The sequence below is a fragment of the Globicephala melas genome, chromosome 19 (genome assembly GCF_963455315.2).
Source record: "Globicephala melas chromosome 19, mGloMel1.2, whole genome shotgun sequence".
Taxonomy (NCBI): domain Eukaryota; kingdom Metazoa; phylum Chordata; class Mammalia; order Artiodactyla; family Delphinidae; genus Globicephala; species Globicephala melas.
In genome coordinates this window covers 2,569,043-2,592,175 of record NC_083332.1, presented here as the reverse complement: position 1 = coordinate 2,592,175, position 23,133 = coordinate 2,569,043, and the positions used below count along the sequence as shown (strand labels likewise).

The following is a 23,133-nucleotide window of genomic DNA, read 5'->3' as shown; positions in this document are numbered from 1 at the left end:
GCTGTAGCCTAGCTCCCAGCTCCAGACATCCTGACTTAATTGGAATGGGTGCAGCCTGAGTATGAGGGATTTTAAAAGTTCCCCCAGAGGGAAGAGATATGGGAACAAATGTATATGTATAACTCATTCACTTCGTTATAAAGCAGAAACTAACACACCATTGTAAAGCAATTATACTCCAATAAAGATGTAAAAAAAAAAGTTCCCCCAGGTGATTCCAACCTGCAGTGAAGTTTGGGAACCACTGAAGTAGGAGATATTGTTACTGTGGTAACCATTTTGCAATATATGTCTATGAAATCAACATGTTATACACCTTAAGCCTACACAGCGTTGATGATTCCCTCAATAAAGCCAGAAAAAAAGAAAGAACTGCTTTGGGAGGTAACCATTAATGTGGAGGCTCGAGGCACAAGGTAGCTGGTGTTGCTATTAACCGAGATGGGCACTTTTTATTTTTTACACAATTTTCAAAGGTTACTTTCCACTTACACTTATTACAAAATATTGGCTAAATTCCCCCATGCTGTGCACTACCTCCTTGTAGCCTGTCTTACACCCAATAGTTTGTACCTCCTACTCCCCCACCACTCTATTACCCCTCCCCCTCCCCACTGGTAACCAGTGGCTTGTTGCCTATATCTGTGAGTCTGCTTCTTTTTTGTTATATTCACTCGTTTGTTGCAATTTTTTTAAGATTCTGCATATAAGTGATAAAATACAGTATTTGTCTTTCTCTGACTTATTTCACTTAGCATAATGCCTCCAAGTCCATTCATGTTGCTGCAACTGGCAAAATGTTCCTTTTATGGCTGAGTAATATTCCATTGTATGTACGTACCACATCTTCCTTATCCATTCCTCTGTTGGTGGACACTTATGTTGCCTCCATATCTTGGTTATCGTGAATAGTGCTGCTATGACCGTTGAGGTGCAGGTATCTTTTCGAATTAAAGTTTTTGTTTTTTTCCAGATATATACCCAGGAGTGGACTTGTTGGGTCATATGGTAGTTTTATTTTTAGTTTTTTGAGAAACTTGCATACTGTTCTCCATAGGGGCTGCCCCAATTTACATTCCCACAACAGTGAATGAGGGTTCCCTTTCCTCCACACCCTGTCCAGCAGTTGTTACTTGTGGTCTTTCTGGTGATGGCCATTTTGGCAGATGTGAGGGGATAGCTCATTGCATTTTTAATTTGCATTTCCCTGGTGATTAGCAATGGTGAGAAGAGGGGCACTTTAGAATGTTGGAAAAGATTCATTTGATAACAAACAGGTATATATATTATGAGTTCACAGGACTCCAGGTGAGAGAGTTTTATGGAGAAAGTCAATTGAACAAACAACAGCAGCATCATTAGAGAGCGGTCAGTAAATGCCAGGTCTGGTAAAATGAGGACACACACACACATCATTGCTCTGGGACAACCAGGTGAGGGCTGTAGAGGTCCTGGGCACAGGTGTGCTAAGGGTACTGCAGCATCCTCACCTGTTAGGTGGGAAGGGGGCGGGGCATGCAGGTGCAGAAAGCAGCGGCTCCACATCTACCCTGGGTCTGGCCGTTTAGAGCCGTGGCAGCCAATGGACGGCAACAACGTCACCGGCCCAAGATTCCCCAAAGACCCATCACCACGTGGTTGCCAGTTGGGATCTGGTCTTGGAGGCGAGGAGTGAACTTGGTGAGTAGTTTCTCCTGTCTTGTTCCTGGTACCTTTCTCTCCCCGTTTTTCTACATTCCTGGTTGGAACTGTTTGTTGCGCCCTGCTCTGTGCTCCCTCTCTCTCCATTTAGACTAGTCAGAGCCCAGAGACCAAAGATACCCTTAGACAGAAGGAAGTGTCCCATTTCCCCGCTTTGCTGAAAAGATCTACCCACAAAACATATCTGTTTGGGGTGTTTCGGTACAGCTCTCAATGCTTCCTAATCTCTAGGTCTAAAGTGCAGGACAGAATTGGGGTGCTCTGACTCAAAGGGTCGAGACCAGCTGATGTCTGGTCCACATCTTACAAGACTCCTTTTTTAATTCTGCTAATAATATGTTCACTATGGCTTACAGCCATCAAAGTGCTATATGGTCCTGAGGGTGTTTGTCAAGGGAGGAAACTGAGTTACAGGTGAGTTAAATGTGTTTGCCTGGGGTGCTAAGAGGTGACTCAATATTTGAAACGGGGTCTAACTTATGTCAAGCCCTGTAATCTTAACTGCTTCTGTGGAATCATTCAAGACACCTGTGCAGCAAATGAACCTGTCTACTACAAAACAGAAGCAAACTCACAGACTTGCAGTTGCTGAGGGGGAAGGGGAAGGGGTGGGTTGGGAGTTTGGGGTTAGCAGGTGCAAACTATTACATATAGAATGGATAAACAACAAGGTCCTACTGTATAGCTCAGGGAACTATAGTCTACACCCTGGGACAAACCACAATGGGAAACAATATAAAAAAAGTATATATGTGTATAGCTGAATCACTTTGCTGTACAGCAGAAATTAACACAACATTGTGAATCAACTATACTTCAATAAAAAAAAATTTTTAAGATACCTGTGCAGAAAGGTGTTTCAGGAAAGAGTATAGATAAAGGATAGAGACAAACACAGTTTTGGTGAGTCATTTGTTCCCAGAAAATAGCTTTGACCACCAGTCTTTTTTTCTTTTTGGCTGTGTTGGGTCTTTGTTGCTGTGCGTGCACGGGCTTTCTCTAGTTGTGGTGAGCAGGGGCTACTCTTCGTTGAGGTGTGTGGGTTTCTCACTGCAGTGGCTTCTCTTGTTGCAGAGCACGGGGCGCACAGGCTTCAGTAGTTGTGGTGCACAGACTTAAAGTTGCTCTGCAGCATGTGGGATCTTCCCAGACAGGGCTCGAACCCATGTCCCCTGCATTGGCAGGCAGATTCTTAATCACTGCGCCACCAGGGAAGTCCCTGACCACCAGTCTTAACTTACATCCCTACAACCTACAGTCCTGCTTCTATTGGAATAATGTCTTTGCCTTCTCACCAATCCTGCCTCGATTTTACAGCAGAAGGTGTCCGTCAGCCTATCCCACGTTAATCCTTCCACCTGGGCTCTCCTCCCATCAACTCACCTGTCTTTTGTGTTTGATGTATCAGTTCCCAGTCTGGGATGTATTGGAAGAGGTGGAGTGTTAGAATCAGATGCACAGGACAATGCTCTTTTCTAAAAGAGAGCAAGCTCTTCCACTTTACAGAACTTTACAGAACCTCTGATTTCAACTCTGTAAAGTGAGGACAATAATAATATTATTATTATAGTAATAATACAGTAATCGTTATATATTGATACTGTTTACAGAAAGTTTACCTGAGATGCTGCAAATCTCCTAAGAAGGGATTTAGATAAGTACTCATTTAATTTTTGTTTTTGTTTTTTTGCGGTACACGGGCCTCTCACAACAGGCTCCGGACGCGCAGGCTCAGTGGCCATGGCTCACGGGCCCAGCCACTCCGCGGAATGTGGGATCCTCCCAGACTGGGGCACGAACCCGCGTCCCCCGCATCGGCAGGCGGACTCCCAACCACTGCGCCACCAGGGAAGCCCTATTTATCCTTTTATTAGGAGGTTTTTTTACAGGGAAGAGCCAAAACTGACTACGTGTTGGATCTGTTTCTTTTACTTTAACCTTTGCTTCCTGTTGCCTTTGTTCACTAAAAGGATAGTGTCTATACATAATGGCCTGCCTTGGGGAAACCTGCCCTCTGCCTGAAGGTTAAACCAAAGTGCCTTTGTTCAGGGAAACATCCCGACCCTGTTCGACCTGTGAATGGCTGCAAGAAAGAAGAAATTAACACATCCCCTCCCGGAGGCTGGCCATTCCAGGAGATATTTGCAAATCTTACGGCCTTTTTTACTTTACTTCCTCATCTCCTCCCCCTCTCTGTTCTATAAAAGAAGGGGGCATCCAAACCCTGATAAGATGGTTATTTGGAGACTTTAGTTTGCCACCTTCTCAGTCTGCCGGCTTTCTGAACACCTCGTCTCCAATTTATTGGCCTGTCGTTTGGCGAGCAGAGCGAGCTTGGACTTGAGAGCAGTTTTATATTTTCTAGATACAAGTTCCAGATCAGATATTTTCAGATACTTATTAGTATACTTTTTTTTTAAGTAGTACCTTCCTTCATCTACCTTTAAATTTTTTTATTTTATTTATTTTTGGCTGTGTTGGGTCTTTGTTGCTGCACGTGGGCTTTCTCTAGTTGCGATGAACAGGGGTTACTCTTTGTTGCGGTGCACGGGCTTCTCATTGCGGTGGCTTCTCTTGTTGTGGAGCAGGGGCTCTAGGCACGCAGGCTTCAGTAGTTGCAGCACGTGGGCTCAGTAGTTGTGGCTCGCTGGCTCTAGAGCGCAGGCTCAGTGGTTGTGGCACATGGACTCAGTTGCTCTGCAGCATGTGGGATCTTCCCGGACCAGGGCTTGAACCCGTGTCCCCTGCATTGCCAGGTGGATTCTTAACCACTGTGCCACCAGGGAAGCCCTATCAGTATACTTTTATACCAAAAATCTTTACTGTGTTTGTATAACTGAATGTTATATTAACAGGCACAACCGGAATCAACTGATCTAAAAACTGTGTGACTGATTTTCAGTAAGTGGTGGGAACCTATGTGCCAATTCCCTGAGTCTGGCCTGTGAGCCAAGATCATTCACTGGCAAGTGTTTTCAGTCTTACTCTGTGCCAGATGCTATTTCAGGAACTAGGGATACAGGCAGTAAAATATTCCCAGAGCTTAGATTCTGGTAACAAGATAGATACGGCGTCAAGTAATTCTAAGTCTATGAAGAGTTGTTACCTGTTAATGGGGCTTCTCTCAGTATCTTTCACAAAAGGAATAGAGAATGTCATTCCATCTGGTGAGTCCACTGAGGCTGGTTGTACAAACTTGAGAATTGGATGCAAGGTTCTCTTTTGAATCGTGTCACTTTTCCAACAGGTCCCATTTGCTTCGTTTACCAAAGAATCTACTTCTCCAACAAAACCTGAGCTCTCAGCCTTGCGTTAAGATGGGAGAAGCCAAATTATCCTCCTTTTCCAGCTATGGACTGCAATGGTGTTTCAAGCAGCTACACAAAGAAGAGTTTCAGATATTTAAGGCATTACTAAAGGAAAGCGCTTCGGAACCAGCAGCCTGCTCTTTTCCACTGGTTGAAGTGGATAATGCCGATTCGGAACAGCTCACCTCCCTCTTGCATGAGCATTATAAAGAACCTTTTGCCTGGAAGATATCCATTGACATCTTTGAAAAGATGAGCCTGTCGGCCCTCTCAGAGATGGCCAGGGATGAGATGAAAAGTGAGTAGGACAGATTTGGGGCAGATCTAGGGGTAGGAGAAAAGGGAGGTGACCTCAAGTTCCCGTGGGAATGGGAAAGGTATCATTGTTCTCTCAGGGAGTCCACCTCTACAGCATGAGTCTGAACTAGGAGAGCTAACTCACTCATTGGTCAACCTCCCTGGCTGGAAGCTAGAGTCATCTCCAGCCTGTGAAACAATGAAGGAGAAGACAGGGGTAGATTAACCCTCTATCTGGACAGAATTTGGTCAAAGTTAGTAGATGGGATTTGTAGTCAGAAGTGCATAGCTCTGGTGCCACCACAAGTATGACTTATGGCAAATTTTCTCCTACCCTGACCCTTGGATTCGACAACTGGGAACAGTAACTGTGATGCTTATCTGTGCTGTTGCAGAGGTTCCATAAGATAATGTATAGAGAGTGCTTAACAAAGCTTCACTCATTTTTTGAGAACACTAATGGCTGTACAATGGGCATCTCCCTTATTTCTTGCCCCAGACTGAGGGACTAAGGTTCAAGGAACTTCTCTAAGGATTGACCTTCCTCAGAATGTTGGTGCCCATATTATAGCAACGTACTTAGATCAAATTGTGTAGTTATCTTAAGGTATCTAGGAGAAAGGTAGTAGAAAAAAATAATAGCTCTCCTTCATCAGGAGGAATTGTCTCCTCAACTGTGGACAAAAACTTAACGAAGAGCCCCAAGTGTAAGCAATCAGATTGGCCCTAAAGACTTACAGGTATTACATGCCTATATGTAGCTCATCAGCTGTAGCTGCAAAGGACTTGAACAGAAGCTATTCCTTCGGAGCCTCAAAAAAGCCCTGGGTGGAAAACATATTAGTATTATTCACAGGAAATAAGGGTTATAAAATTAAAATAATGGTTGGTGTTTACCAGTCAGTACCCCAGTCTAAATACCATGTTGAAGTTGTCATGTGCTCTGCTATTGATTTTCAAACTCACCCAAAAAATAGGTTCCCCATGACAGAAGCTAAAATAGAGATTCTACCAAGTTACACAAGTTGACCAGGTTCATGACCTAATATGTGACAAAAATTACTTAACATTCATTTTGCGTATCTTTAAATTCTCGTGTAAGCTGACCAAGTTCATGACCTAATATGTGACAAAAATTACTTAACATTCATTTTGCGTATCTTTAACATTCATTTTGCATACTCTCGTGTATCGTGTGCCAGAGAGTTATAGCCTGCAATGCAATAGGGAAGAGGGATAAATGGGCAATTTTTTAAACGGATGGTGTAGAAAAACATGTGAAGACTAGAATCACTTCCTAGAAGAAGTAAGGTTTAGACTGAGACAAAAATGAAGAAAAGGAATTAGCCGAGCTAATTGGGTAGAGGAGAACATTCTGAGCAAAAGAGAGCAACATTATGAAGTCTTTAACAAAGAAAGAGGTTGGATAGACCATGAAGCATTGGAGAGAATATGGCAGGAGATGAAGATAAAAAGATGGTCTAGGGGCTTCCCTGGCGGCGCAGTGGTTGAGGGTCCGCCTGCCGATGCAGGGGACACGGGTTCATGCCCTGGTCTGGGAGGATCCCACATGCCGCGGAGCGGCTGGGCCCGTGAGCCATGGCCGTTGAGCCTGCACGTCCGGAGCCCGTGCTCCGCAACGGGAGAGGCCACAACGGTGAGAGGCCTGCGTACCGCAAAAAACAAAACGATGGTCTAGAAGTCAGACAGCATCTTGAAAATAATTTTAATAGCAAAGCACAAGCAATTAAATAGTTTTAAAGGGGTAGGGGTAGAAATAATCAAACTGGCATTTCACCATTGTTGCTGAAGTCATGAGTGGTCTGGAAAGAGTCATGAGTGGATATGGGGAGACCAGTTAGGGGTCCATTCTAGCATCCCCTGGGAGAAATAAAGGCGGCTTGGACTAGGGTGATGATGGCAGTTAAAGAAAAAGTAGAAATGGAATTGGAAGATATTTTGGAAACAGACACAACAGTTTTTGAGGACTAAATGCAGATGGAGAATATGGAATCAAGCATGGTACCCAAGTTTCTGGCATGAGTTACGGGGTGGATGGGGTTCCATTGCCTCATCCCAGGAAATACTGGAAGAGATTTTTGCAGCAAGTAGATGGGGGAGGGGGAGGGGGAGGGAGGATTGGTCAATGTTAGAGCTTATGAGTTGAAGGTACCTCTATTTGGAGAACTCACAGGCATCTGAGTAGTTAACGAACTATTCTGATGTTCGAGAGAGGTGTTTAAGATGACTCTTGACGATTAACTCTTTTTTAAAATTTATTAATTAATTAATTTATTTTGGCTGCCTTGGGTTTTCATTGCTGTACGCGGGCTTTCTCTAGTTTCAGCGAGTGGGGGCCACTCTTCGTTGTGGTGTGCGGGCTTCTCATCACAGTGGCTTCTCTTGTTGCAGAGCACGGGCTCTAGGCACGTGGGCTTCAGTAGTTGTGGCTCGCAGGCTCTAGAGCGCAGGCTCAGTAGTTGTGGCACATGGGCTTAGTTGCTCCGCGGCATGTGGGATTTTCCTGGACCAGGGCTCGAACCCGTGTCCCTGCATTGGCAGGCGGATTCTTAACCACTGAGCCACCAGGGAAGCCCTTGACAATTAACTCTTAATAACCATAATATACTGTCTTATTATATGACCTACCCAGTATCACACAGCAAAAATGGGACTGAAATGTACATTTACGTGCTCAAAATTAGACAGTCTTTACTATAAATCTCTGCTGCTTCACCGTGCTGGTGGTATTTGAGGGTCTGTCTCCATTTTTCTCATTTCAGACTAGTCATGGAATAAACTGTGAGATCCTGAGACTAGTCTTTTTTGCCCTCAGTAATTTGGGCAGAGGATGTGCTCATCCCTGATTTGGGGAATTGCCATGACTTTATTGAGACATTATCTCATCTACTCTCTATTGCAGAATATTTACTGGCTGAAATACCAGAACATTCTACACCAACAAAGACGGACCAAGGTCTAAGCATGGAAGAAGTACCAAGTTAGTGGGGGAGAGGGGGGTGGAAAATGGATGTGTATGAATGATGCTGCTATTAACATTTATGTATAAGGAAATTATCACAGAAAAATATTTATTGCGATCTAAGATAGTAATATCTCAGTAAGATATGGGGTAGATATATCTAGTAGAATTTGGCGTTGAGGGTTTCAGAAAAACAGAGGTTCAGAAATTGCTCCCACCTTTCTGTTCAGACAACCTGGTGGATGGTGATGTGGAAAGTCAATGATTTTTTTCAAAAATATTGATTGATGGATTGACCGATTTGGCTGCACAGGGTCTTAGTTGTGGCACACGGGATCTTCGTTGCCACATTCAGGATCTTAGTTGCAGCCTGTGAACTCTTCATTGTGGCATGGCATGTGGCATCTTAGTTCCCGGACCAGGGATTGAACCTGGGCCCCCTGCATTTGGGAGCGCGGAGTCTCAGCCATTGGACCACCAGGGAAGTCCCGAAAGTCCATGAAGTAAATTTCAAACTCTGAAATCACTTCAAGCTGGGCTTTTATTCCATCTGTACAACATAACGTATGTTGGCAGGTGTGGGTTACTTTAATCATTCCTTGGACAAATACTTGAAAACCTAATAGCGGCCAGTATTGTCCGTTTTCAGTTGGAATGGGTAGTAACAAATACCAACAATGACGACATTTCTAGAATACTTGCCGTGGGCCGGGCGCTGTTCTCACATTTTGGGATTATGTTGTGGGATCCTACACCTGTCTCATAAGGGAGGTATTAATATCCCCATTTTATTGATGAAAAACTACCATAGAGTGATGGTGTGGGGCTAAAATTAGATTTCTGTATAAGGGAATGAGCCAAATATCTGTTCCAAGGTAAGTTCAGAAAGAGAAGCTTCTTTCTAATTATCATTTACGGGACACTTACCAGAAGGAGTAAGTTTTTGGTTAGAGGTAAAAGCTGAAATGAGTTTTTGGTGCATTGAATTTGAGGTCCCTTTAAGGTAGTGAGTTAGACATATGATCCTGGATTTTTAGGGAAGAAATCAGCACTAGAGAGCAATATTTGGAACTCTTAAGTACAGACATGATCACTAAATCCATGGAAGAAGAAAAGGTGTCTCCCCCCGACCCCTAGTATCCCCTTTGGTAACCCTAAGTTTGTTGTCTATGTCTGTGAGTCTGTTCGTTTTGTAAATAAGTTCATTTGTATCATTTTCTAGATCCCACATATAAGTGATATCATATGATATTTGTCTTTGACTTACCTCACTTAATATGATAAACTCTAGGTCCATTCATGTTGCTGCAAATGGCATTATTTCATTTTTTATGGCTGAGTAATATTCCATTGTATATATACACAACACTGTATATAAAATAGGTATATTTAAAACATATATAAAACAGGTACCTACTGTATAGCACAGGGAACTATCTTCAATATCTTATAATAAACCATAATGGAAAATAATCTGAAAAAGAATATGTGTTTAGATATACTCATAAATATATATACAAATATTAATATAAATATATATAAACGGAATCACATTGCTATATAGTTGAAAATAACACAACATTGTAAATTAACTGTACTTCAATTTAAAAAAAAAAGAAGAAAAAGAAAAAGCGGCTGAGGAAGAGGCAAAGAAGGGTTGAATTCAACTGCAGCCTCTCTTTCTGGGGTTCCTCTACCTCTGCAAAAACCTACAACCCAGGAGCACAGTCTGTCCTTTTGACGGAAGATAATACATCAGTGTGACCTCAGCAAATGGACCTTGTTCAGATCTCAGAGGGTCTGCTGCTTGTGGGTTCAATACAGATCTGTTCATGACCTTCCTGATGCAGAACAATGAAGTTTAAGATTTGGAACTTTTGTGTAGAGATTTTATGTAGGGCTAGTCACTGTCTCATGCACTTGTATAGAGAGAGTCTTACTCTCTCTCTCTTTTTTTTAAAGATAATGGTAGTACCAGCAAATGTAAAGGACCGGATAGGAATTTTTAAATTTTTTTTATTTTTATTTTATATTGGTGTATGGTCGATTTACAGTGTTGTGTTCGTTTCAGGTTTAGAGCAAAGTGATTCAGTAACACATATATATCTCTTCTTTTTCATATTCTTTTCCCAACACAGAATATTGTGTTCCCTGTGCTATACAGTAGGTCCTTGTCGGTTACCTATTTTATATATAGTAGTGTGTATACTTTTCTCCCTCCCCGCCCCCGCCATTTCCCATTTTGGTAACCATAAGTTTCTTTTCTAGGTCTGTGAGTCTCCTGTTTTGTAAGGAAGTTCATTTGTATCCATTCTTCGATTCCACTTATAAGTGATATCTATGATACTTGTCTTTCTCTGTCCCACTTACTTCACGTAGTATGATCATCTAATTTTTTATGTTAGTGCATACCTATTGGATGTCAGAGACGGTTAAAGAGGCTACAGGGATGGAGGTAAAATGACAAGGTATTTTTCTCATGGAGCTCACCTTGGAAGCTGGGAGCTAGATGATTAAACACATAAAAGAATTGCCATTTATGACAAGTGTTGGGAATAAAATAAAGAGGGTAAGGTTGAAAGAATTACACTTTTTAATGCTAATACTGGCCATTGCTCATCTTTGCCAAGCCCCGTGCCGATAAATATCGAATGCACTTTCTGTTCCTTAAATATTTGTCGCAGCCCTTGAAGAGGATGTCCATCTCATCTTATGGGTGAGGAAATGGAGGTCCAGAAAATGAGGCAACTTGTTCCAAATCACAGACACTATAGAGCTTCGAGTTGCAGGCAGTACCGGTCTAACTTCAAAGGCTGTGCTTACCTCCCCGTAAACAGCAGTATCCCGTCACATGGAGCTGTTTCTCCACAGTAGCCCGGGATTCCTGGGCTGGAACTGAATGTGCACGCCCACCCCGAGGTCTGGAACGCAGGGCCAGGCACGCATCCTCAGCTCCCCCAAGCTTCTCTGTCTTTCAGAGACCACATAGGCATGTTCAATGTAGATTATTCAGTGAATACGTAGTTGTGTGTCCACAGGGCACCAGGCGCTGTTACAATACTGAAGGAACAGTAGCAAGTAGCAAAGTCCCTGCACAGAATCCATTGCCGGAGACAGACAATAAGCAAACAAAAATGTAACCTATCAGGTATGAAGTCCTGGAAAGAGAAATCAGGTTAAAGGGACACAGAGCTATTTTGCAGAGCATCAGTAAACTTTGAGGAAGTGATCTTCATACAGGGACAGAGCTTGTTATATGTACGTTGCTAGGAAGAAACAAAAGACCCACAGCTGTAGGCTGTGTGACTTAGGATCCACTCGGTCTGCGGTTTTTGTTTTGCTTTTCTGCTAGTTTTTTTTACTGAAATCCAGACTTTCTTCAAACTCTCTATCTCGTTCTTCTTCTCTCCTGTCCGACTCAGGCCACAGAGATGACCAACAAGACTATAAGAGTCACGTGATGAGGAAATTCTCCACGAAGCTGGATGCACACCACAGCTTTGAAAAATTTGCCTCTGACTGTCCAGATGTGCACGTGTTGTTGGGGGCTTTTAATCCAGACCAGGGGGGCTTCCGGCCTCTCACTGTGGTTCTACACGGAAAGGCGGGGATCGGGAAATCAGCTCTGGCCAGAAGGATCCTGCTGTTCTGGGCACAAGGTGAGCTCTACCAGGGCATGTTCTCCTATGTCTTTTTCCTCCACGCCAGAGAGGTACAGCGGACGAGGGAGTGCAGCTTTGCAGAGTTAATCTCCAGGCAGTGGCCAGACACCCAGGTCCAGGTGGAGGAGATCCTGTCCCAACCAGAAAGGCTCTTGTTTGTGGTTGACGGATTTGAGGACCTGGACCTCGCCTTCAAAGACGATGACTCAAATCTCTCTGGAGACTGGGCGGAGAAGCAGCCCGTGTCCGTCTTGATGCACAGTCTTCTGAAGAAAGTCTTACTTCCCGAGTCTTCCCTGATCATCACCGTCCGAGACTCGGGCATAGAAAAGCTCCAGTCCGTGCTCCTGTCTCCCCATTACCTGTTGGTGGGGGGACTCTCAGTGGAAAAAAGGATGCAGTTGCTTCTTGAGCATATGAAGCATGAACATCAAAAGATGCAAACCTTGCGTTCGGTAGTGGGCAACCATGAGGTGTTTGACAAGTGCCAGGTGTCCGTCGTGTGCTCCCTGGTCTGTGAGGCTCTCAACCTGCAAGAGGCACCAGGAAAGAGCCTTTCCATCACTTGCCAGACTCTCACGGGCTTGTATGCCTCATTCGTGTTCCATCAGCTCACTCCAAAAGATGCAGTCAGGAGCTGTCTGCGTCAGGAGGAAAGAGTCACCTTGAAGGGCTTGTGCCAGATGGCTGTGGAAGGCGTGTGGAATACGAAGTTCGTGTTTTACAGCGATGACCTGGGCATTCACGGACTGAAGGAACCTGAGCTCTCCGCTCTGTTTCACACAAGCATCCTTCTCCAAGGCAGCTGCTGTGAAGAGTGTTACATGTTCTTACACCTCAGCCTCCAGGAGTTCTTTGCTGCTTTGTACTATGTCCTGGAAGGATGGGAAGGAGAGGGGGACCCCTACCCTCTGTTCACTGAGAATGTAAAGAGTTTGATGGAACTCAAGCAAATCGACTTCAACGTCCACTTGGTCCAGATGAAGAGGTTCTTGTTTGGCCTCATGAGCAAAGAGGTGATGGGGGCGCTGGGAGCCCTCCTAGGATCTCCTGTCCCCCTGGTGGCAAAGCAGAGGCTTCTGCACTGGATCTCTTTGTTGGGTCAACACACCAACACCACTGCCCCGCTAGACTTCCTTGACGCCTTCTACTGTCTTTTTGAGACACAGGATGACGAGTTTGTTCGCTCGGCATTGAACAGCTTCCAAGAAGTGTGGCTTCCGCTGAACCAGCCAATGGACTTAATAGTGTCTTCTTTCTGTTTCCGGCATTGCCAGTATTTACGGAAAATTCGGTTGGATGTCAGAGAGGTCCCAAAGCATGAATTTGCTGAGTCATGGCCCAGCATTCCCCAAGGGTGAGTACCTTATCTCTGCAATTCGTTTTTTTCTTTCCATCTTTGGGAGGGGGGCTATCATTGACAAATGAAAATTGCATATATTTAAGATGTATGCCTTGGTGTTTTGATATACCTGAAATAATCATCACCATCAAGCGAATTAACATACCCATTACCTCTTATAGTTATCATTTTCTTTGTGTGTGTGTGGTGAAAACACGTTAAGACTACCTACTATCCCTAGGCACATCGTTGTGCATTAGCTCTCCAGCATGTATTTATCCTGCATAACTGAAACTTTGTACCCTTTGGCCAACATCTCCCCATTTCCCCCAGCCCCAGGCAACCACCACTCTACATTCTGCTTCTATGAATTCGACTCTTTTAGAATCTCCATGTAAGTGAGATCATGCATGTCTCTCTGTTACTGCTTTTTTCCCTTAGCATAATACCCTCTAGCTTCATCCCAGTTGTTGCAAATGGCAGGACTTCCTTCTCTTTTAAGGCTGAATGATATTCCATTTTGTGTGTATACCACATTTTCTTTATCCACTTATCCACTGACGGACACTTAGGTTGTTTCCATGTCTTGGCTATTGTGAATAATAGAGTACAAATATCTCTTTGGGATCCTGATTTCAATTCTCTGATATACCCCCAGAAGTGGGATTGCTGGATCATGTGGTAGTTCTATTTTTAATCTGGGGGGGAAACTCCATACTGTTTTCAGTAGTGGCTGCACCCTCTGACATTCAAGGGGGAGCTAGAATTTAAGCACAAATCTTACTCGAGAGCTGGAGGTGTGCCCCGTGGGTGTCGAAATATTCAGGAGGCAGGTGGTTATGAGAGCACTTCTCCAGAGCATGAGGCGAGATCTGCTACACTAGCCTCAGAGTCTCTAAGACCATCCCTGTCCCGCCCTAATACACTGGTTTCTCCCCCGGGCATTTCTGGGGCAGTTGTTCATGTCAAAATCCATCCTGTGGAAGCAAATGCTTATTTCCTTCTCCAACATAGCCTGCAGATCAAGACCCATGATGAGCATTGGGAACACCTCTGCTCTGTGCTCAGCACCCATCCAAACCTACGACAGCTCGACCTGAGTGGCAGCATCTTGAGTGAAGAGGCCATGAAGACCCTCTGCATCAAGCTGAGGCAGCCAACCTGTAAAATACAGAATCTGATGTAAGGCTTCCCAGCCCTTGTACATGCCCCTTTGCCTGGCTGTGTCATGGCTCTCCTCTCCCACCTACTGAGGAAGACCAATCTATAAAATGTATTTGGAGGGAATAAGTGCCATGGAAGGTATAGGAACCAAGTTCCCAAAAGCACAGGATGGGGAATGACTAAAGACCTTGTGAAGGGATTACTAAGGTGGGTTCATTTACTCGGGGTCTTGAAGGATGAATAGGAGTTTGTTAGTGAGGGAAAAGTGAGGGAGGCTCATTTCAATAAATGGTAGAGCATGAGGCAATAGCAAGATCAAAGTGCATGATCTGTGAGAGCCTTTAACTCAGTCCTTAATGCTTTTAGGCTAATAAGGTAACAAATATTTAAATATCCAATATATTGGGTTGGCCCAAAAAGTTCATTTGGGTTTTTCCATAACATCTTACGGAAAAACCCAAATGAACTTTTTGGGCCAACCCAATAAGTTCCTGGGTCTGTTGGAGATGCCAGGGTACTTACCAGATACCTAGAACAGGAAATGAAGGGCTTGTTCTACTTCAACAAAGGTTCTGTTTCTACTTTTCCCTCCAGGACCAAGTGAAGCACATGTGACACTCAAGACTAGACCAAGTCAAGTTCTTGGCTGCAAACATTTTCCTCTCCTGTGGCCACTTCTATCTCTTCCCTAATTAGTTTCCTTAAACTGGGCTGAGCCAAGGAACTTGGTGATCCCAGAATAAGGAATAATGCCTTGTTCACCTTAAGTCCTACACCAAACTTGATTGCTCTGTCAGCTGTTATCTTAACTGTTTTTCCCTTGGGAATCCCTCCCCACTAGCCACCCCTATGTTAAGCTCTTGTTACACCCTGTCACTTGCTTTAATCCGTGTCATCCATATATACACTACCAAGTGTAAAATAGATAGCTAGTGGGAAGCAGCCGCATAGCACAGGGAGGTCAGCTCGGTGCTTTGTGACCACCTAGAGGGGTGGCATAGGGAGGGTGGGAGGGAGACGCAAGAGGGAGGAGATATGGGGATATATGTATATGTATGGATGATTCACTTTGTTATACAGCAAAAACTAACACACCATTGTAGAGCAATTATACTCCAATAAAGATGTTAAAAGAAAAAACAGTAACTCTAAAAAAAAAAAATCCATGTCATCACTATTTGTCATGCAACCCTAATACATGATAATCGTAAAGAGATTCAGGAAGTACAGAGGATTTTCAGTAAGTCCCCTGATGCCTCTTCAGCTTCCTGTTTGCCTAATTACTTTCACGTATTCTCATAAATTTTCCATGCAATTATAAATATTTAGTGGCATATGAAGTTTTTAATCCAAATGATATCACATTGCACAGTCTGACATGTGACTTTTTTCTTCCACTTGAACTTGGCTAGCTATCTGTAGCTCTATTCTTAATGAACTATAACATATTTCATTCTTTTTTTATAATTTTTTTGGAATATAGTTGATGTACAATGTTGTGTTAGTTTCTGCTGCATAGCAAAGTGAATTAGCTATACATATACATATATCCATTCTCTTTTAGATTCTATTCCCATATAGGTCATTAAAGAGTATTGAGTAGAGTTCTCTGTGCTATACAGTAGGTCCTTGTTAGTTATCTATTTTATATATAGTAGTGTGTATATGTCAATCCCAATCTCCCAATTTAGCCCTCCCGCACCCTTTCCCCCTTGGTCATCATAAGTTTGTTTTCTACGTCTGTGATTCTTTTTCTGTTTTGTAGATAGGTTCATTTGTACCATTTTTTTTTTAGATTCCACATAGTGATATCATATATTTGTCTTTCTCTGTCTGACTTACTTCACTTAGGATGATAATCTCTAGGTCCATCCATATTGCTGAAAATGGCATTCGTTTGTTCTTTATATGGCCGAGTAGTATTCCATTGTATATATGTACCATGTCTTCTTTATCCATTCATCTGTTGATGGACACTTAGGTTGCTTCCATGTCCTGGCTATTGTAAGTAGTGCTGCAGTGAACATCGGGGTACATGTATCTTTTTGAATTATGGCTTTCTCTGGATATATGCCCAGGAGTGGGATTGCTGGATCCTATAGTAGCTCTATTTTTAGCTTTCTTATGCATAACTCTTTTGCCTCTGTTGAACGTCTTCCCTGATAGGTTAAGCTCCATAAGGCACAGAATATTAGCATTTGTTTAATACACTCTTCCCAGTGCCTGATGCATCATAGGTACTCAAGTGTTTGCTGCTTTAAAATAAAATACTTTTGACCTTTGAACAATGCAGGAATTGTTTTGACCCTTGAACAATGCCAAGCCCTGGCCCCATGCAGTCAAAAATCCAAACATAACTTTTGACTCCCCAAAAACTTAACCACTAATAGTCTACTGTTGACCAGAGGCCTTACCAATAACATAGTCAATTAATACATATTTATATATGTATTATATACTTAGTCTTACAATAAAGTAAGCTAGAGAAAAGATGTTATTAAGAAAATCATAAGGAAGAGAAAGTACATTTTTACAGTACTGTATTGATACCATAAATTGATGTTGTCTGTTTATAAGGGGAATCATTTGTCAGTATCTCCATCAATATTATATGATACAAAATACTTTAGATGTTATATGTATAACATACATATGTGTAGATACATACGTGTTACAGTGGACATCAAAAATGAAAATATAATGCGAAAGAAATTCATATTTATTTACAGGTGTAATGATTCATGCATAGATAATGAGGAAGCAGCAATAAGATTGCTTTATGGTAGCCTAGCCTGTACACTAATGAATGAATCATTATAAATTTTTTTTTTTTTTTGCGGTACGCGGGCCTCTCACTGTTGTGGCCTCTCCCGTTGTGGAGCACAGGCTCCGGACACGCAGGCTCAGCGGCCATGGCTCACGGGCCCAGCCGCTCCGCGGCATGTGGGATCTTCCCGGACCGGGGCACGAACCCGTGTCCCCTGCATCGGCAGGCGGACTCTCAACCACTGCGCCACCAGGGAAGCCCCATTATAAAGTTTTTATGGCATCCATATTACAGTCATACTCATAATACAGTATTGGAAACATTGTTACATTTTTTAAGAAAAACACTTACCTGTGACGATCAGCTGATACAGTGTCTACAATTATGAGAGAGAAAGGCAGACTGTACAGTAATGCAATTCTTTGAAAGCAAAGTTTTAAAACAGTGAGAAAACAAACACATTAATTTTATACTGAATATCACTCACCTTATTCCTGTGTAATGATAGGCTGTCCACTTCAATACAAGTTTTGCACACAATGTTCTACATATATATTTTTATTGAAAAAAATCCATGTATAAGTGGACTTGTGCAGTTTAAATCCATGTTATTTGAGGGGCAATTGTAAATGCAAATAATGAGAGATCAGAGTTGAAATGGAAGAAAGAGCAAGAAGGAAACATTAGGATACAACCAAATGTCACCCAAATGTCTAACTAGTGTTTTCTTTCCTCTTCTGTAGATTTACAGGTGCCCAGATTACCCCTGGTCTCCGTCACCTCTGGCTAACGCTTATCAACAGAAATATTAAGTACCTGGACTTGGAAAGCACTCACCTGAAGGATAGAGATGTTATGATGGCATGTGAAGCAGTAAAGCACCCAAACTGTTTGCTGGAGTCTCTGAGGTAAGTCCTGGGTATGGTTTTTGCTTGGCGGATTTCAGGGCTTTATTGTTTTTACTTTTTATTTTGAAATAATCATTCACAGAAAGCTGCTAAAATATTATAGAGAATCAGGAGTCTGGATAAAGTTGGTGGCGATGGCTGCACAATAGTGTGTATATAATTAATGCCACTGAACTGTACACTGAAAAGTTAAGATGGTAAATTTTGTGTTATGTATATTTCACCACAAGAAAAAAGTAACTTTCAATTTTTTTTTTCTGGCAAAAACCAATTTTATTTAGGCTGTTAAAACATTTTTTTATTGTGGTACATTGACTTGTATATATGAAACTTATATAACATTATATTTCTTTTTGATTAATTAATTAATTAATTAATTTTTGGCTGTGTTGGGTCCTCTTTGCTGCGCATGGGCTTTCTCTAGTTGCGGTGAGCAGGGGCTACTCTTTGCTGCGGTGCATAGGCTTCTTGAGGTGGCTTCTCTTGTTGTGGAGCACGGGCTCTAGGCGTGCAAGCTTCAGTAGTTGTGGCACACGGGCTCAATAGTTGTGGCTCTCGGGCTCTAGAGCGCAGGCTCAGTAGTTGTGGTGCACGGGCTTAGTTGCTCTGCGGCATGTGGGATCTTCGTGGACCAGGGCTCAAACCTGTGTCCCCTGCATTGGCAGGCGGATTCCTAACCACTGCTCCACCAGGGAAGCCCAGGTCCTACTGTTAACACGCAGCTTCCAAGACCCTGCTGGGCACAGGCAGTCTGCTTATAGAAGCAGAGGGAGCTTGGGGAAACCTGGAGGTCTTATGGACCTGACCCAGAAGTGGTTCAAATCACTTCCCCTCATATTTCTCTTAGCAGGAACTCAGTTGTGTGATCATACTCACTGCAAGGCAGGCTGTGAAATGTAGTCCAACTCTGCATCCAGGTAAAAGCAAGAACAGGTTTGCACAATCAGAGCAATGCCTGGCTGCGGTATTTACTCTTTTAATCCTCACGAGCGCCACTGTGATTGGTAGCGGTTATCTCCATGTTTCAGACGGTAAAGCTACTTGCAAAACGGCAGATTACGTGACACATCAGGCCTAGAGGATATACTATTTAAGGGTACCAACTTGCCAATAGATAAATAGGTCCTGGAGATCTAACGCACAGTATAATGATTATAGATGCCCCAGTATTGTATTATAAACATCAAAATTGCCAGGAGACTAGATCTTAATTATTCCCACCAAAAACAAAAAAAAAGAAACGATAACGCGTGGTGTGATAAAGGTTATAGCTACTGCTACATTGGCAATCATATTGCAATATAGGAATGTATCAAATCAATGTATACATATTGCAACGTATAAATATATCAAGTTACACCTGATACACAATGTTATATGTCAGATAAATATATGAGATGTCAGCTTTTGATAATTGCTATGAATAAAATAATACTGAAGCAAGAGGATGGGGTTGGGTAGGGAAGGGCAGGCATAGTTAAGGAAGGTAGTGAGACTCGCTTACTCAGAAGAAATGACACTCCGGAGAGTGAATGGAAAATTGAACCACAAAAAGACCTGGGGCTGGGCTGAGAAGGGGTGTTGCAAACAGAAACAGCAAATGCTCAGACCCTCAGGCCGGAGCAAACAGCATCCAGGAACCAGCCAAATGGACAGAGTGGCTGCCGTGCAGGGAAGGAGGGGAAATGGCTTGCTTCTGGGAAGAGGTGAGGATGTGTCTCCCGTTGCCTGTCTCTGCAGGTTGGATCACTGTGAATTAACCCACACCTGTTGTCAGGTGATCGCCCAAATGCTTGTTACGTCCATCAGCCTGAAATCCCTGAGCCTGGCAGGAAATAAGGTGACGGCCCAGAGCATAAAGTCTCTCTGTGATGCCTTGAAGGTCACACAGTGCACCCTGCAGAAGCTTATGTGAGTTGAACTCTGTTCACCAGAGTTATCTTCTCTTGAGATCATCCAAGTCTGTGGGAAAAGGGAGGGGAATTGGCTGAGTAAGCCGAGGGTTAGAATGGGAGATGGGACCTCGTGGGAGAGCCCAATGTGGAGGTTGGAGAAAGACCCAAAAACTAACATCTGTGTCTTTGCTACTGACTCCAAACGGATATAAAAGACCAGAGCAGAAGCTGAACTTGCAGAAACAGAGTAGAATGGAGGTTGCCAGAGGCTGGGAGTGGGGAAATGGGGAGCTATGTGTCAAAGGGTATAAACTTCCAGTTATAAGAGGAATAAGTTCTGGGGATCTAACATACAGCATTCAGATTACAGTTAACAACACTGTACTATATACTTGAAACTTTCTCCAATGCCCAAATCCCAAAGAGACGTAGGATTGTGGTTCAGCTGCCATCTATGGCATCCTTAAGCGCCAGGCTCTGTGCTAAGTGTTCTCTCCCGTTAACATCATTTTCACAAGAAACCTACCAGCTGGGAATTTTTTCCTCCCACTTGCTGGTAAGGAAAACAGAATCCAGAAGAAGGGAAGTCTCTTGTCTCAGGTCACACAGGGAATAAAAGGCACAACTAAACTCTGAGCTCCCGTTTGATACCTAGGGAACTGCTCTGTTACCTGGGAATTTCCTCCTTGACATCCCACAATTCGGACAAGGTTGTTTCTCCCCACCATTCCCAAAGCGTGCCATGGCAGGAGCATCCTCCTTCAGTGGGAGTTTGGTTCTGAATCCGAGCAAAAGTTGAAAACCAAGTGGCACTAATTACCCTTTCAAGCCCAGAAGGGGGAAAAAAAATCACAGTGGAAGCCAACATACCTTCTAGCCATCAACCTGTGGAGGGGTGGGGGAGAAAAACTTTATTCTGCACTCTTATGATCAGTATCTGGGGCCTGCAAATTAAACAGACAATGGACAGATTTGCAGGAGAAAAGGCATACAAATTTTATTGATGTTAATTTTTTTTTAACGCGCGTGGGGCCTTCACGGAAAGAAAGTGAAAAACCCGAAGAAGCAGTTAGACTCAGGAGCTTATATATCATTTTAACAAAAGGTAATGAATTGCGGAGAAGTGACTAGACAAAGGAAAGGGGTTTGGGGCTTCTATGGGCTGATAAATTATGGGAAGGTGACTAGGAAGTAAATGGGGGAAACTAATAGAAAATAAGGGTTCTAGGAAGACTTGCCTCAGTGCCACCTCTATCTCTGTGATAAAGGTTGTTCTTTCCCTGGTACAGGAAGTGGGGGATATGTGTGCCCTGCTTTCAGGCAGATAGGTGGAGGGCAGAGAGCTCCTCCTGTGTCTGGTTTTTCTTAATTGCCTCCAGCTCAAAATACTGTTTAAGTCAAAGTAGCATATTTTTGAGGTGGCCTGTCCTGATCCCTTTCAAGTCCAACCCAGCAAGCATTTCTTCCTTCATCGAAAGGAACCACCACCAATAATACAGCGGAAGTGCTTGCTATGGGCATTGCACTGCTCTAAGCACGTCAGATGTGTCAATTCATCTAATTTTGTCACAATCCCATGAGAGAAGTAGTATTAAACTCTCATTTTCAAGTACTGTTGCTTCTTAAGCTTTGCTAAAGTGGTGGACTATCTAGTTTGTATCTATGGGTCATGGTGTATTAAATGTTAAGTCCTTCTAAATAGGGAAGTCACCCATCTCTGCAAAACCTCACACCACAGTAAAACAGCCAGATAGAGAGATTTGCTTTGCCCAGGCGCTGCCCATGGTGGTTGATGGAAGATTTAATCACCCACGATATTTAGAGTAGTATTTTTGTTTTACTTTGTTCTGTTTTGTTTTGATTTGAAGTATAGTTGATTTACAATGTTGTGTTAGTTTTGGGTGTACAACAAAGTGATTCAGATAAAAATGTACATGTATATATGTATATATATGTGTAGGTATATATACGTATGTATATACACATATATATATTCTTTTTCAGATTCTTTTCCCTTGTAGATTATTACAAGACATTGAGTAGAGTTCCCTGTGCTGTACAGTAGGTCCTTATTTGTTATCTATTTTATATACAGTAGTCCGTATCTGTTAATCCCAAACTCCTAATTTATCCCTCTCCGCCACCTTTCCCCTTTGGTAACCATAAGTTTGTTTTCTATGTCTGTGAGTCATATTTCTGTTTTGTAAATTCATTTGTATCTTTTCTTTTAAGATTCCACATATAAGCAATATCATATGATATTTGTCTCTCTCTGTCTTACTTCACTCAGTATGACCATCTCTAGGTCCATCCTTGTTGCTGCAAATGGCATTATTTCATTCTTTCAGAGTGCAATTTGGGGACTGAATCACTGGAGTTGAGCTTGCAAGTTAAACACGGACATGATGTGACATCACCAGATATCTGCCAGGGCGTGTCGGCTATGGGGGTGACCTTTCTCTCCCTTCCTTGCAAGGGAGGGAGAGATGGAAATCTAAGAATAGATATCATTGCCTTTCTGGGACTCTCTCCTTGCAGACTGGGGAACTGCGGCCTCACAGCCACTGACTGCCAGCATCTGGCCTCGGCTCTCACCAAGAACCAGAGCTTGACACACCTGTACCTGTCAGGAAACAGCCTGGGGAGTGAAGGCATGAATCTGCTGTGTCGAGCCGTGAAACTTCCCAACTGTGGTCTACAGAGGCTGATGTGAGTCCAACTCGCTGCCCTGCGAGGATTCGTAGCTTTATTACAAAGAGCAGAAAGCAGTGGGGAACGTGGAAATTGTCAGGACGAAGGGACCTGATAAGTGCCACATCCTGCTCCTCCTGAGAGCGTCTATATTTCATCCTTCCGTGGAAAATTCCACCTCTGCCTCTGTGTTCTCTTACAGTGGGAAGTCCTCATTTATCCAAATACAGCCGATTCTCATTACTGGTGGCAGTTGTGTTCTGTAAAGTTGCCGTGAATACTGAATTAGCAAATGCTGAATTAGCGAATACTGAACCATTGCTCCTGGGGGGAATACAGGGTTAGGTTCCTGGGAGCCGCTGGTCACATTTTTTTAAATTTATTTTATTCAAGTATAGTTGATTTATATTGTTGT

At 43.0% G+C, this 23,133-nt stretch overlaps 1 protein-coding gene across 1 annotated transcript in view; it reads left to right on the top strand.

Annotated features, from left to right (window-relative positions):
• The first annotated feature begins 5,018 nt into the window (after window positions 1–5,018).
• Window positions 5,019–23,133, top strand: part of LOC115849715 (NACHT, LRR and PYD domains-containing protein 5) — a 28,637-nt gene continuing 10,522 nt past the window's right edge. The window contains exons 1-7 of the mRNA XM_030851284.3: window positions 5,019–5,307; window positions 8,230–8,307; window positions 11,712–13,308; window positions 14,308–14,475; window positions 17,968–18,132; window positions 19,873–20,043; window positions 22,566–22,736. Of these exons, the coding sequence (XP_030707144.1) occupies window positions 5,019–5,307; window positions 8,230–8,307; window positions 11,712–13,308; window positions 14,308–14,475; window positions 17,968–18,132; window positions 19,873–20,043; window positions 22,566–22,736 (2,639 nt within the window). The remainder of the gene's footprint in view (window positions 5,308–8,229; window positions 8,308–11,711; window positions 13,309–14,307; window positions 14,476–17,967; window positions 18,133–19,872; window positions 20,044–22,565; window positions 22,737–23,133) is intronic.